The sequence below is a fragment of the Carlito syrichta genome, unplaced genomic scaffold, assembly GCF_000164805.1.
Source record: "Carlito syrichta isolate Samal-C Ts95f unplaced genomic scaffold, Tarsius_syrichta-2.0.1 Scaffold302587, whole genome shotgun sequence".
Lineage (NCBI taxonomy): Eukaryota > Metazoa > Chordata > Mammalia > Primates > Tarsiidae > Carlito > Carlito syrichta.
Window position 1 is genome coordinate 349663 of NW_007246683.1, and position 15613 is coordinate 365275.

General features: G+C 34.8%; 1 protein-coding gene across 4 annotated transcripts in view; it reads left to right on the forward strand.

Moving 5' to 3' along the window:
* Positions 1 to 15613, forward strand: part of LRRC28 (leucine rich repeat containing 28) — a 139828-nt gene that overhangs the window by 19554 nt on the left and 104661 nt on the right. For all 4 annotated transcript variants that reach the window (XM_021711800.1, XM_021711798.1, XM_021711799.1 and 1 more), the window contains exons 3-4: positions 9954 to 9991; positions 10576 to 10713. In XM_021711800.1, the coding sequence (XP_021567475.1) occupies positions 9954 to 9991; positions 10576 to 10713 (176 nt within the window). The remainder of the gene's footprint in view (positions 1 to 9953; positions 9992 to 10575; positions 10714 to 15613) is intronic.

The window sequence follows — 15613 nt, forward strand, 5'->3', positions numbered from 1 at the left end:
GATCCTTGGTATAGTCAGACAGCGTAGGCTGTAGTCAGACTGTGTTGGCGATTTAAAGTATATAGTAAAATTTTCTTTCCATGCATCCTCCACACTTCGTTTTAGTTCTTTTTATGACTACCTCTGTGATGCTAAATAACACATTCACTCCTTTGTTTTTAATGCATCAACATTAAGTGTCAACATACCACTCAGGAACATAATTTAGATACCTTGTATTTCCCTGTCTTCCTAGCTGCCTCCTAAGTTTTTGCAGAAGGATTTGCATGACTATGTCTTGTTCTTTGTCACTTGGCATGATTCTCAGGAGGTAAAGGAAGGAAAGCTAACCTTACATTCCATCTTCTTTGTCATTTCCTTTTGTCCCATCCTTTCATTTTGAAAAATTTCAAATAAGAAAAGTTGAAAACAGTACAAACAGCACCTATATCTTTTACTTAAATTTAATACATTTAACATTTTGGCACATTTGCTTTCTCTCTTCCCTACATACTTTTTTTGGTGCTGAATCATTTGAAAGTAAATTTCAGATATAATATTATTACAACTAAGAAAAGTAATGTTAATACAATATAATGTAATACACAGTTCATATTTAAATTATCTCAGTTTTTAAAAATAACATCTTTTAAAGTAGATTTCTGAATTTATCTGTTTTCTCTTGATTTGATTCCTTTTAAACATTTTTGATAGTGTTTGATTGTATTTGCTTTATAAAGTTTTTGTTCTCATTCTCTTTGTACATATGTATATATACACACACACACAAATACACACACACATTTTTGAGAATAATTGCATACATCATGACTCTTTCTCTATCTCTAAATACTTCAGTGTGTACTATAAAACTGAGGATGGTTTTCTATCTTTTTAGATCTACTTTTGTGTCCTTTACAGTGCTTTATTTTTTTCTCATATAGGTTTTGATAATTTTCAAAATCTATTCCCAAATACTTAATTTTTTTTACTGTTGTAAATGAGTTTTCTCATCTGTTGTATTTTTTAACTGTTGTTTTTTTAAATTTATGAACACTATTGATTTTTGCATGATAACTTTATATTCTGCTATCTTGCAGAAATCTTTTTTTGTTCCAGTTAGTTTTATCATAGATTCTCAAGGGTTTGTTATGTGTAGTCATTTATGAAAATATAAATAGTATAATTTTTTCTTTACCAACCTTTATGCCTTTAATTAATTTTATTGGTTAATCTCTCCCAATGATGTGAAAGTTTACTGGAGATAGTAGATATCCTTGTCTTTTTTCTGACCTTAGTGGGAATGCCTGTAGGGTTTCCCCATTAAGAAAGATGCTGACTTTATAGTTAAGGTATATGTAGTCTATTGTGTTCAGCAAATATCTATCTGTATTAATTATCTATGGCTACTTAACAAATTACCCCAAAATATTATGACTTAAAGAATAAACATTCATTATCTCATATTTTCTGAAGTCCCAGAATGTGGGCGTGGCTTCGCTAGGTACCTTTTCCTCAAGGTCTCTCACAAGACTGCAGTCAAGGTTGTTGTTGGCCTTGGCTGGGATCTCATCTGAAGACTCAACTGAAGAAGGATCCTCTTCCGTGTTCACTCATATGATTGTCCTCGGGATTCAATTCCTTGTAGACTGTTAGATTGAAGGATTCGGTTTCTTGCTGGCTGTTAGCCAGAGGACTTCCTGAGTTCCTTGCCACTTGGCCTCACTATAGGATAACTTACAGCATAGCAACTGGCTTCCATCAGAGAAAGTAAGCAAGAGAGCAGGAGAGAGTATACCATACAAAAGCCACTTTCTCTTTCTAAACTAAGCTTGAAAGTGATATCCTGTCACATTTGCCATATTCTATCTAGTAGAAGTGAGTCACAAGGTCTATCCCATACTTGAGGCTATTTTGAAAGGACATGAATGCCAGGTCACAGGGATCAGTTGGGACCATCTGAGGCTGCTTATCACACCATTAATTCCTATTTTCCTAAGGAGTCTATTCATGTGAAATTTTGTTAAAGGCTTTTTTGAACTTTAAAACTAAGGAAAAATTTGGGGGACCTTCAGGCAATAAGATAAAACTTCATGAAGATAAAGACTGCAACATAATACTCCAAACAGTATTATATATATACTAGTCAATGGCTATTGACTTTTGGTTTGTCAGTTTTTATTTTTCTTTGAGCACTTAAAGGTTTTTTTAAAAATTTTTTCCTGTCTTCTGGTCTCCATAGATTCTCATGAGAAGTCAGTGGGATTTTCATCATTTTCCACATGTATGTAATATATCATTTTTTCTGGGAGTTTTCATGCTTTTTTTTTTTTTTAAGAGGCAGAGTCCTACTCTGTTGCCCTATCTGGACTGCAGTGCACAGTCACAGCTCACTGTAACCTTGAACTCCTGGGCTCAAGGAAACCTCCTACCTCAGCCTTCCAAGTAGCTAGGACTACAGGCTTGCACTACAATACTGGGCTAGTTTTTTAAATTTTTTGTAAAGCTGGGGCCTCACTATGTTCTCCAGGCTGGTCTCAACTCATAACCTCAAGCATTCCTTCTGCTTTGGCCTCTCAAAGCATTGGGATTACAGGCATGAACTAGTGCACCTGGCCCCATGATTTTCTTTTTATTCTTATGAGTTTGTGTCTTTTCCCAAATTTGGGAAGTTTCAACCCAAATTGATTCTTCAGATATTTTTTTGCACCATTCCCCCTCTATTTCTTTACTCCATTTGCACATATATTAGACTTGTTGATAATATCTCATATACCTCTGAGGCTCTTTTGTTTCCTTCATTCTTTTTTCTCTCTACACTTCAGATTATATCATTAATGTTGATCTGTCTTTAAATTAAATGACTCTTTTGTCATATTCTGTTGGTCAGCTTTATCCAATAAATTTTTCAGTTCTAGAATTTTCATTTTTTTAAAGTTTCTGTTTTTCTACTGAGATTTACTGTCTTTACAGGTATGCTTCTACTTTAGATCACTGTGCATATAGTAGCTACTTTAAAAATCCTTGTCTACTAATTTCAATGTCTGTGTTATCTTGAAGTTGCTATTCATTATTTGTCTTTTTTGCTTTTGATAACAGACCACATTTGCATAGGTTTTCATATGTTGAGTAATTTTAAATTATAGCCTAAAAACTGGAATTGTTATGTTTTGGAGACTGGACTTTGTTATAGTCTCCCAGCGTGTTGATATTTTTGTTTTAGCTAGTAATTTACCTGGTTTGACTCAGTAATGTTGATTTTTTGGAGAGCACCTGAAATGTTAGTCCAGTTCTCTTATCTTTAGCTGTAGTCTCTTCCACATACGCGTGGTTTGGGGACCAGCCATTGATTTAGGCAAAGTTTATACTTAGAATCTAAGTATACTTTGTTGCCCCAGTTGGAGTGCAGTGGCACAACCATAGCTTACTGTAACCCTGAACTCCTGGACTCAAGTCATCTTCACACTTCAGCCTCCCAAGTAGCTAGGACTATGGGCATGCACCACCATCTTATAACCTCTCTGGCTTTTTCTTGTATTATTTTACCTCCTATTGGCTATGATTGCTTTGAACTCTGTCCTCTGATTCTCTAGGCTAGCAAGACAAATTTCCTACCAGAATTTTAGCTACTTTGAGTGGTAGCTATCTATACTCTGAGTGCTATTTTTTTTTTTTTTTTTTTGAGTTGGAGTCTCACTCTGTCACCCAGACTGGAGTGCAGTGGCCGCTCCCGGCCACCGCAGCCTCGACCTGCTGGGTTCCGGCGATCCTTCCGCCTCAGCCTTACAAGTAGCTGGAATTACAGGCATGCACTACCACGCCTGGCTAATGTTTGATTTATTGTAGAGATGAGATCTCGCCAAGTTGCCCATGCAGGTCTGAGTGCTATTTTTTTTAAAAAGAAACTTTAATTCACCTAGTGCTATTCCTTCTTCTAAGTTTTGAGTTTTCTCCAGCATTGACTTGTTTTTGTTTATAGTAGTTTGCAGTGCCTTAGGGTTGGGGTGTGTGTGTGTGTGTGTGTGTGTGTGTGTGTGTGAACGAGAGAGAGAGAGAGAGAGAGAGATCCTTAGTGTTTTAATTGTTACCTGCCAGAAGATTACTTCAGTAGGAGCTTAATATGCTGTATTAGTATTAGAAATTGCATTCTTTTATTTTAGCCTTTTTTTTTTTTTCAGTTGGATTCTTACTCGGTCGCCTAGACTGGAGTGCATTGGCCACTCCTGGCCACCGCAACCTCGCCTGCTGGGCTCCGGCGATCCTTCCGCCTCAGCCTTCCAAGTAGCTGTAATTACAGGCATGCGCTACCACACCCGGCTGATTTTTTGATTTATTGTAGAGATGAGGTCTCGCTGCCCAGACGGGTCTCGAGCCCGTAGGCTCAGGCAATCCACTCACGTCAGCCTCCCAAAGGCGTGGGATTATAGGCTGAGCCACCGAGCCCGGCTTATTTTAGCCTATTTATGTCTTTATATTGAAAGTGGATTTGTTGAAGTCAACATTTGTTGGTTCTTTGCTGTTTGACCAGTTTGACCAATCTAGGCTTTTTTTTTTCTTTTTTTTTTTTAATTTGAGATCTTACTTTGTTGCCTAGACGGGAGGGCAGTGGCACAATCACAGCTTACCACAGCCTCAAACTCCTGGGCTCAAGCAATCTTCCTTCCTCAACCTCCTTAGTAGCTGGGACTACAGGTGCATGCCACCACACTTAGCTAATTTTTTTATTTTTTATTTTTTTGTAGAGACAAGGTCTTGCTATGTTGCCCAGGCTGGTCTCAAACTCCTGGGCTCAAGCAGTTCTTCCACCTCAGCCTTCAAAGTGCTGGAATTACAGACATGAGCCACCACACCCAGCAATCCAGGCCTTTTAACTAGAGTATTTAGACCATTTACATTATTGTGATTATTGATATCATTGAATTTAAGTTCACCATCTTGCTGTTTGTTTTCTGTTTTTCTCAGCTATTTTTTGTTATTCCACCCCCCCTTTTTTTCCTTTAAATTATTTTAGTATTACAGACTGAGCATCCCTAATCTGAAAATCGGAAATCCTCTAAAATCTGAACCCTTTTGAGCACTGACATGATGCTCAAAGGAAATGCTCATTGGGGCAGAGGATTTTAGATTTTCAGATCAGGCATGTTCAGTCAGTAAGTATAATGCAATATTTCAAAATCTGAAAAAATAGGAAATCCTAAATATTTGAGATATCAAGCATTATGGATAATGGATACTCAACTTGTATTTAGGATTCCATTTTAGTATCACTATTGGCTTATTAATTTCAATGTTGTAATGTTTACATTATGCTTGTGTAACCTAGCATAATCTACCATTACATAGTATCGTTACCACTTCATATGTAATATAAGAACCTTTACATCAGTACTCCCAGTTCGTTCATCCCACACTTTTTGCTGTTGTCATTTTTCGTGTGTATGTCTCTGTCTCTCTCTCTCTCTCTCTCTCTCTCTCTCTCTCTCTCTCTCTGTGTGTATGTATCAGTCAGGGTGCAATTAAGAGACAAAAAAAAATACCCCTAATTTAAACAGAGGACATTGATGTGAAGAATTTTTATCTAGCAAAATGTTATTAACTACTAAAAGGGATCAAGGAAGACTATAGAATTCATGATTACTTAATACAAAAAAGCAGCTACTACTTCTCGGCTGAAGGAAGGTAGACAATGAGCAAACTAAAGACTAAGCCTAAAAACTAAGAGAGCCTCAAACCCTGGGCTGAGATTTAGACCTTCTTAGAGAAGATATGGCTGCCACAAGAACATATTACCTAAGAACATATTCAGGTGGTAAAGAAACTTGCCAGAGGGTTGAGGCTAGAGCTGGTCTATGACATCAACTCACTGTTGCAGGAGGGTGTTGACAGTGTGGAGTTGCCTTTCTGCTTGTCTTTCAGAGTCACACCAGCACCTTCTTTTGACAAAACCTATCATTAGGCCAACTGGTGAAAGAGAAGTGTTGTCAGGGTTCAGCTCCAGTATCATATGGACTACAAAGAAGGTAGATTTGGAGCGTAGAGACAGTACATTGATAACTGGCAAAATATATAATTATAATTTTAAATTTAATGGTTAAAGAAATCAAAAATTATGAAAAACATTTTTATATTCACTCCTGTATTCTCTCATATTTGCTTTGCCTGAAAAGTCTATATTTCTCCTTTTAAAAAAAAATTAAGCTTTTTACTTTAGTCATAGCTTCATATGTAGTTGTAAGAAGTAATACAGAAGTCTCCTGTCTACCCTTCTCCCAGTTATCCTTGATGTTAACATTTTGTGTTACAAGGATCACTACCAGGAGATTTACATTATAATTGTGATAGAGATTGCATTGAATCTGGAGATCAATTTGTGGCATATTGCAATCTTAACAATATTATATCTTTCAATCCATGAATGTGGGATGTCTTTCCATTTGCTTTGGTCTTCAGTTTCTTTCAGTAATGTGCTGTACTTTTCATTGTAAGAGTATTAAATTTCTTTTCTTGAATTCATTCCTAAGTATTCTTTGTGATGTTATTGTAAATGGAATTTTTTTCTTTATTTCTCTACAGAATTGTTCACTGCCTAATATATCAAAGATACAACTGATTTTTGTCTATTGTCTGGTATCCTCCAACCTTGCTGAACTCATTTGCTAACTCTAATAGCTTTTTCCCCTGTATGTGTGGATTCCTTAGGATTTTTTATAGAAAAGATCATGTCTTCTGCCAGTAATGATAGTTTTACTTTTTTCTTTCCAGTGTGTATGCCTTTTGTTTCTTTTATTGACTAATTGCCCTGGCTAGAACATAGAATGTTGAATAGAAGTGATAAGATTTCTTGAGGTGTTCTTGATTTTTCAGTCTTTTGCCAGTATGTGTAATATTAGCTGTAGGGTTTTTCATAGGTACCCTGTGTAATTGAGAAAGTTCCTTTTCACTCTCATTTGTTAAATGTTTTTAACATTGAAAGGATGTTTTATTTTTATCACATTACTTTTTTTTTACCTACTGTCATGATCATGTCTTTTATTCTATTACATTGATACTTATACACTGAGCCAACCTTACATTACTGAGGTAGATCCTATTTGTACATGGAATACAATTCTTATTATATATTGCTATATTTGGTTTGTTAGTATTTTGTTGTGAAATTTTTCATCTGTCTTCATAAGGGATATTACTCTGTACTCTTGTGATATCTTTGTCTGGATTTAGTATCAGGATACTTCCTCCCACTCACTCCTTCCTTCCTTTCTTTCTTCTTCTCTTTCTCCTTTCTTTTCTCTGTCTTTCCTTTTTCAAAAATATTTGCTCAGTTGCCATAGTGGTCAACTAATAATTAGACAGAGATGTCCTTAACTGTCTGAATTTAATAAGTCCCCTAGTCTGCCAAGGAACTACTCAGTGTGTGTATTGTGGCATGCCTTCTTCTCTCAGGCAGCTGATGACTCTGCCTTAGCCTTCACTTCTTGCTTATATAGAGCCTCAAGTTCAGCAGAAATGAGAGCTTAGGGTCTTCTCAGTTCTTGCCTGAGTGTTTGTATAGCCCTGGACATGCATACAACCCTACATATGCCTGTAGTCCTCTAGATTTTCAGAAATATGCCAGAGCTTTTTAAAGCTCCTGTGGACATCTCCTTCTCCAGCTTTTCCTTTTAAAATTTCTGGTTTGTCTATTGCGTGTTCCAATTGTCTTAGGCAGCTGGGAAGTTAAACAGTTGTCTATAATTTGTTTCAACTTACAACTCTGGGGAAAGGGTTTTACACAGGGCCAGGTCCTTATCACATCAAATAAAGACAACCTTGCAAGTGGGCTCTTCAAGGGATGAGACAAGTCTCTAGTTCTCTGGGAATGAGGCTTTGAAGAAGTTCCAGCCCAGTTCTCCTCCCTTGGGTGCTTTTCTCTTTCATTATGGGCTGTAGGTTTTTCAGGTTTCTGCAGAGGAGGAGAGAGGGGACTAGGACTAGAGCAAGTGAAAACACCGCAAAGTTCACAGGCCACTGTTCTTGCTGACATTCAGACATTTTTTCTTGAATAAATGCTCCCTGTATTACCATAAGCCTTTAGTTCATTTCCAGAGTTATGTACATGTAGCTTCTGAAAAATTTTGCCAGTATTCTTCTTGATTTTATGAAAGAGGATTTTTGGAGGTTCTTACTCTACTACTTTTGCTCAGATTTTTTAGTTGTATAAGAAACTTTCAAAAAATTTTCCAGGTTAGCTGTACCATTTTGTACTCCCCCTAGCAGTATATAATTGTTCCAGTGTCTGCTTTTGCTATAGTTAGTATTTTTTATTTTAGTCATTTTGTTAGATGGTTTGTGATTTTGTCATATTGTAGTTTTCATTTTTATGTCTGTAATGGCTAATCATATGTAACATCTTATCATGTACTTATTTATTATATGTATCTTTTTTTGATAAAATATATGTCCATCTCTGTTGTTCATATTCTAATTTTATATTTTGTTTCTGAGTTATAGGAACTCTTTACATATTCTAGAAACTACTCTTCTGTTATATGTGTTGTTTACAAATATTTTCTCCCTAGTATTTAGCTTGTCTGTTCATCCTCTTTATGTCCTTATGTTATTTTTTTGCAGAACAAAAGTTTTACATTTGTTGAAGCCAAGTTTCTCAGTTTTTGCTTTTATGTTCAAGCTTTTGAGAATTTTTAATCTATCCCTAGGTCCCAAAGAGTCTCTCCTATTTTTCCCCCTAAAAGTCTTACTGTTTTTTGTTGTAAATCCATCTTCTATATTATTAATTTTTTTTTTTTTTTTGAGATTAGAATTCGTAGTCACCGGTTTTGTTTTATTGTTTTTTCTTTTAGCACTTTCATGATGTTCATTATCCCCTGGCTTACATAGTTTCTGAGAAATCACCTACTATTGTTCTTGTATTTGTTCCTTTGTGTGTAATGTGCCTTTTTTTCCTCTTGGGCTACTTTGAAGAGTTTTAATATTTTCAGTTTTTAAATTTTTTGAGTAGGAGTCTTGCTCTGTTGCCCAGGCAGGAGTGCAGTATCACGATTACAACTCACTGCAGCCTCTACCTCCTGAGTTTATGTGATCCTTCCACCTCAGCCTCCCAACTAACTGGGACTACAGGCGTATGCTACCATACCCAGCTAACTTTTTTTTGTTTTTTTGTGGAGACAAAGTTTGATTTTTTTGTAAAGACAAGGTCCCGCTGTGTTGCCCAGGCTGGTCTCAAACTGGGCTTATACAATTCATCTGCTTCTGCCTCCCAAAGTGCTCTGAATAGTTGGTTACTGATGATTCCATGAAGCCTCCACCAGAGTGTGCTAAAGATACTTCAGTGGGCTAAGTGTTATTTACTTAGACTTGCCTAGACTTGTCAGCCTCGGCAACATCTTTTTAAAGAGAGGAGTTTAATTTCTTGTTTATGAAATATCTTTTGCTGATAAATAAATTCTGTACCTTGACAATTCGGTATTTCTACAGATACTGTAAATGTTGAGTATTTAATCTCTTTATTCTTGGTTCTCAATAAGCAGACTAGCTAGAAATGTCTTTATTTTGTGAAGTTATTCTTTAGAATCTAAAAGTAGCATCTTTCTTTACATAATAGATATTAATTTTTCATTACACTATTCATTATTTTTAACCTGAATAACTTAAAATGAACTGGGGAAGCTAGTCATTTGTTTTATGAGGTCGAAAAAAACCTCATAATTTATCTGTTATGCGTGCTTTTAAGATAACTAAATCATTAAATATATTTAATATCTGAAATTCTAGCATAAAATATTCCCAAAATAATATTAGTTAGCTGCAATAACTGTGTATCTTGTATTGATGCATTAGAGTAGGGCATGAATGAAAATTTTGACCTGTTTATGTTTGATAAATTTCTATAATAAATGAACATCTTATAAACTGATTATCTAGCAAAAAACCTTGGTAATAATAATGAATGTTTTTCTTTTTGTTTTCTTCCCCAGGTACCTTCATTCAAATAACATAGTTGTAGTTCCAGAAGGTAAGTACACTTAGAATTTTTAGTTAGAAGACAACATAGGTTAAACTTTGCTTTATAAGCAGAACAAATTGTCTTTTTAAACGATTTTGTTTGCTGTATCAGGAAATTTTAATTATGAAGCACCTTTAGTTTATTAGCTTCAAAAGTTATTTTCCCCTAATAAATCCAGTTAACAATTATGATTAAATAAATAATAAGTCTAAGATAGTTATAATTGTGAGGCAAACTATTATTAGATAATTTGTTGCTAAGTAAATAATAAATTCCAAATTTAACAAATCCAATTAAGAATTATGGCTAGATAAAGAAAACTTTGTGTCTTATTTCTTGAATTATTTATTTATTGCAAATTTTGCGTTATTTTAACACTTTTATTTGTGCTCTTTTTTAAAGTTATTATATTTTATCTTGAGGTAGAAGTATTTATCACTTTCATAAAACTTAGTTTGATCTATGCTTTTACTATTTTGTGAGCATCTGTGATAGGGATAGTATGTATTACAATACTTTAAGTTGCAATAAAGATTTAGTTTAATACTTTGAGTCAAATTTATTTTACCTTTCCCATTCTTTTCTCTTTGAAGCCATCGGATCCCTTGTAAAACTCCAGTGTCTGGATCTTAGTGACAATGCCTTAGAGATTGTTTGCCCAGAAATTGGTCGTCTGAGAGCTTTACGTCATCTTCGATTAGCTAATAACCAACTGCAGTTCTTACCTCCAGGTAATCATAGTCTGTAGCATACAATAGTTTCTTGTGTATTATAAGTCTGTTTTTATTCATGTTTCTTATTGTTTGTCTAGGCAATGGGCTATGGATATATTTACAAGTATTTGACTGTCCATTTGTTTGAAGATGAAACTAAGGAATATGAGTGAACTAATACAAACACAATAAGGTGGCATTTATGTTTTAGATAGGGCTATAGTTACTACAATTGTGCATTACAGTCAATGTCACTTCAGATCACTGCCCTGGTGAAATATTTGTACAAAGAGCACTCAAGTTCTGAATTTCACATGAAAATTTAGGTCAACTTTGCATGATATATCATTTTTGTATTCAAAAGGCAGCTACATACAGTGTTTTCCATCATCCTCTGGTGAGATAACTGATGTACATTAACTTTGATTTAAAAAAGAATCATGCTAAAATTTAATAGCACAATTTAAATTTGAGTCCTAAAATTGTCAGTTCTGCCTCCTGAACATCTGATTAGATTTTGATGTGCCATAAAGATAGACAGTACTAAAACCCTACATCCTTTTGAGAACCACCATTAAATCTTGGTCCAGAGACCTTGCTTTGTAAAGCCATACATATGCAAATTCCACTGTCATATATCATTTCCCATATAAAAAAAGATGATGTATACTTTTTAAAATTTTTTAAATGTATGCTTCAGGAAGTACAGGAAAGTTACTATGTATCCAAGAATGAGCAAAGAATGATACAGATGCTGATTTGGCTGGGATTATTTTTACTTATAAGTCTTTTAGGAATATCAGCCAGCCTTTTAATGTATCCAAGTGAAATGTGTGAATCAAACAAAATTACAAATTACTACCTGTCATAGAACTTCAGGGTTGCACGAGATTATTACAAAAACTAATCATGCTAAATCCATGAATAAAAAAGCCTATATTTCTTTGTGATTTTAAAAATACTTTCTTCAAAGTTTTCTTAAGTTCAGAAATTTCTAAATGAAAACATAGTAACTGATTAATTTTTAGACTTTATGTGCTAGCCTTAATATATAGATTTAGTACTCTATAAAAATGGTATAGTATAGCAGTGACTTTGTTTAAAAAATAATTTTTTCAGCCAGGCACAGTGGCTTATGTCTATAATCCCAGCACTTTGGGAGGCAGAGGTGAGAGGATTGCCTGAGCCCAGGGGTTCGAGATCAGCTTGGGCAACTTGGTGAGACTTCATATCTACAATAAATCAAAAAACTAATCAGGCATAGTGGTGTGTGCCTGTGGTTCCAGCTATTTGGGAGGCTGAGGTGGAAGGATCACCTGAGCCCAGCAGGTCAAGGCTGCAGTGAACATGAGCGTGCCACTGTACTCCAGCCCAGGTGACAGAGTGAGACTAAAAAAAATATGTATATTTTTTAACCTCATAATGAGTGTCTTATTTTTCCAGCTATAGTTAATAAAAAATGTTTAACACAATATAAGAATATGACCTTTCCTTTAGAGTTTATTATATATCTTCAGACTCAATGGTTTTCATCATTCTAGTTTTCATCAAGTTTGTATATTCAGATACCCAGAAAATTAGATTCTCTTTTGAAGATTGACTAGAAAAAACATCAGAGAAAGTAATGCTTAAATGTTAATAGTATTTTCATGTCAAATTTATACAAGATATACAATATTATAGAATCAAAATGCATGATATATTGCTGTATTTATAAAGTTTTTAAACATATGTTTAAAGAACATATAAAAATGCAATTCTATGACAAACCACCATTCTGTGTGTTGTATCGTTCTTTTCTATAACATAAGAACATTTTGTGGTAGAATGTGGTCATTTCCTTCCATTGTATATTCTTAGATATTAAGGATGTACTTCTAAGATCACTGACTGCTTCCTAATACTGACTACTTCCATATAATTTTTTTTATATCTCATCTGTTATGTAAGAGATTTAAGTCTTCTGATTTTATTTTCCTAGCTTTATTTCTTTTGTCTATGTTTGGTTTTGGTTGTTTTGGAATGAAATTATATGCAGTAATAGCTGTGTATTTTGGATAGGAACTGTTGATTGAGCCATGTATATAGGCATTATTTTTTCTGGTTCACCATAAGTAGCAGTGCACTAGGGCTTACTATTATTTGGCTCACTGTATACATCTCATTATGAGATAATTTCAAATGTTATGATTCGAACAGGTAAAGGGATAAGCAAATGTCCCCCAAATGTTTGATTGGACTTGGAGACATACTGTGGAAAAGTATTCTAAATGTAGGGAAGAAATGTGAGTGACTGTCATGTTGTACCCATTTGATGACAGCAGACACCAGTTGATACCTTACTGATACCATCGACAACATAGTCTATGCTGTGTGTACAGACTTCTAATATGTAATATTCCTTCAAAAGACTTAACATTTTACCATGTTTTTCTGTTGTGGTTGAAAAACCTTTGGATGTAACTTCATATCCAATATTTAAAATTTGAAAAATGTTAGAGCAACATTTGAAAAATTTAGATGGATATAGGGAATTTTACAATTAGGATTTGAGAAGGAATCACAGGACTTTTATGAACTGAAATTGTATGCACAGTTTGGTGTTTGTGAGAATGTACATATTACTGTGAAAAATGTCCAGTGTCTTCAGCAGTTTCTCAAACAGACTTATGATTATATGATTTATATGAGTTGAGTTGTTTGCCATGACTCATTTTTCTGGGAATTTCCTTTTCTCATTCTGCTGGATTGCTGGGTACTGCCTTTTGCTATCACGTGCCATTGCTTTCTCTCCACATTTGCTTGGTTCCGGTGTAGTACCTGACTCAGGAAAGACCAGTTCTTTTCCTGGGAATTCTGGAAAAGGCGACAGGAAAGAAAGAAAGAGAGCAAGAAAGGAAAGAAAGCAGGGAAGGAAGGAAAGAAAAAACAGTTCCTCTTTCTTTCTATGCTACTGCACAATATTATGTTATCTTGTGAGGTGCTAGTAGTAGCCATGTGGACTGGGTAACAGAACAAGAGAATGATGAAGCAAAGAGAAGGTGGAAAAGACTTCATAAACTTTCTTTAATATTTAACCACTGGTTCAGTTCTTGATACCCACAGGCTTTGTTTAGTGTAGTGCTAGTTAGTGTCTATGAATTGCAACCAGAAGAGTGCCATGTAACGTAGCTGACCCAGAGGCTTAAAACAGCTTGTCTGTGTTGGGCGCAGTGGCTCAGTCTGTAATCCCAGCACTTTGGTAGGCTGAGACAAGAGGATTGCCTGAGCCTGGGGGTTCGAGACCAGCCTTGTGAGACCTTGTCTCTACAATAAATCACAAAACAATTAGCAGGGCGTGGTGGCATGCGCCTGTTATTCCAGCTACTTGTAAGGCTGAGGTGGAAGGATTGCCTGGGCCCAGCTGCGGTGGCCGTGCAGCATGCCACTATACTCCACCCTGGGCAACAAAACAAAAAACGAAAAAAAACTCAGCTTGTCTGAGGTATAGGAATTCTCCTATTAACTGTTATGCTTTGAAATTGTAGAAGTTGTTACTAATATTAGGAAGTCCAGGGCTAGTAATAGCATCATCAGTAATATGTCTGTATAAAGTGGTTAAATGTTTGTCACCAGTTTTTTGCGTTTTTATGATATACTTGGTACCCTTTCTATTAGATGTTACCTCTCCCTCCCCCCAGCACAAATAATACTTTGGGAGGTGCAGAGAACAGTCACATGTAAGTGACAGGATGTAGAAATGTAAGGAACATAGGCAAACACTCTTCTAATTTCTTTCACCATGGATGATTTGCCTTTTGTTGATTCAACAATTTGGTTTTGGTTCCTCTGTGACTTCTTTCTTCTTCTTTTGGATTACTTGAATATGTTTTAGTGTTCCACCTTATTTTCTCCATTGGCTTTTCTCTAGGATTCACAATATTCCCCCTTATTACACTTAGAATATTGTACCATTTCATATAAAATAAATATTAAATATTATTATACATATATTACAGTATACTGTCTTTGCCCTTCTTCCTTTGTGCTATTGCATCATATATTTTATTTTAATATGTTATAAACTCTGTATTATTTTTGTTATCATTCAATCAAGAGAATTTTTAAAGATAGTCTTTATATTTACCCACATATTCACCATTTCCAGTGCTCTTTGTACTTTCCTCTAGATCTGTTTTCCATCTGATATCATTTCTCTTCAGTCTAAAATATTCCTCTTAGTATTTCTTGTAATGCAATTCTTCTGGCAATGAACCAGTTTTTCTTTATACAAGCATGTTATTTCACCTTCATTTTTGAAGAATATTTTTTCGGAGATAGAATTCTTAGTTGGCAGGATTATTTCTTTTAGCACTTTAAAGATGGTCTTCCGTTGTCTCCTGGCCTCCGTTGTTTTTTATGAGAAGTCAGTTGCACTTTGTATCATTGTACTATCTTTCTTTCTCAGTGACTGCATTAAGATTTTTCTCTTTAATCTTTATCTTTTCTTTTTATCTTTGGTGGTATCAGATTTCCTATGATGTATCTTGATGTAGGATTTTTTTTTACATGTATCCTTTTTGCAGTTTTCTTAATTCCCTAATTGGGAAGATTTTGTCATTTTTTTTTCTTTAAATATTTTTCTTCTCTATGTTTCCTATCTTTCTGGAACTCTAGTTAAACACATTAGATCATTTGGTATTCCAAATTCACTGAACTTTGTTCTTTTAAAATTTAACCTTTTTGCCCTCATCTAAAGATTAGATAGTATCTGATGATCTATCTTCTCCATTGCTTCTTTTGTGCTCTCTGATATGGTATTTATTATGCCCTTCTGTCTTAGTTCATTCAGACTACTATAAAAAATACTATAGACCATGTATCTTATAAACAAAAAAACTTACTGCTCACAGTTTTGGAGGCTGGAAAGTCCAAGATC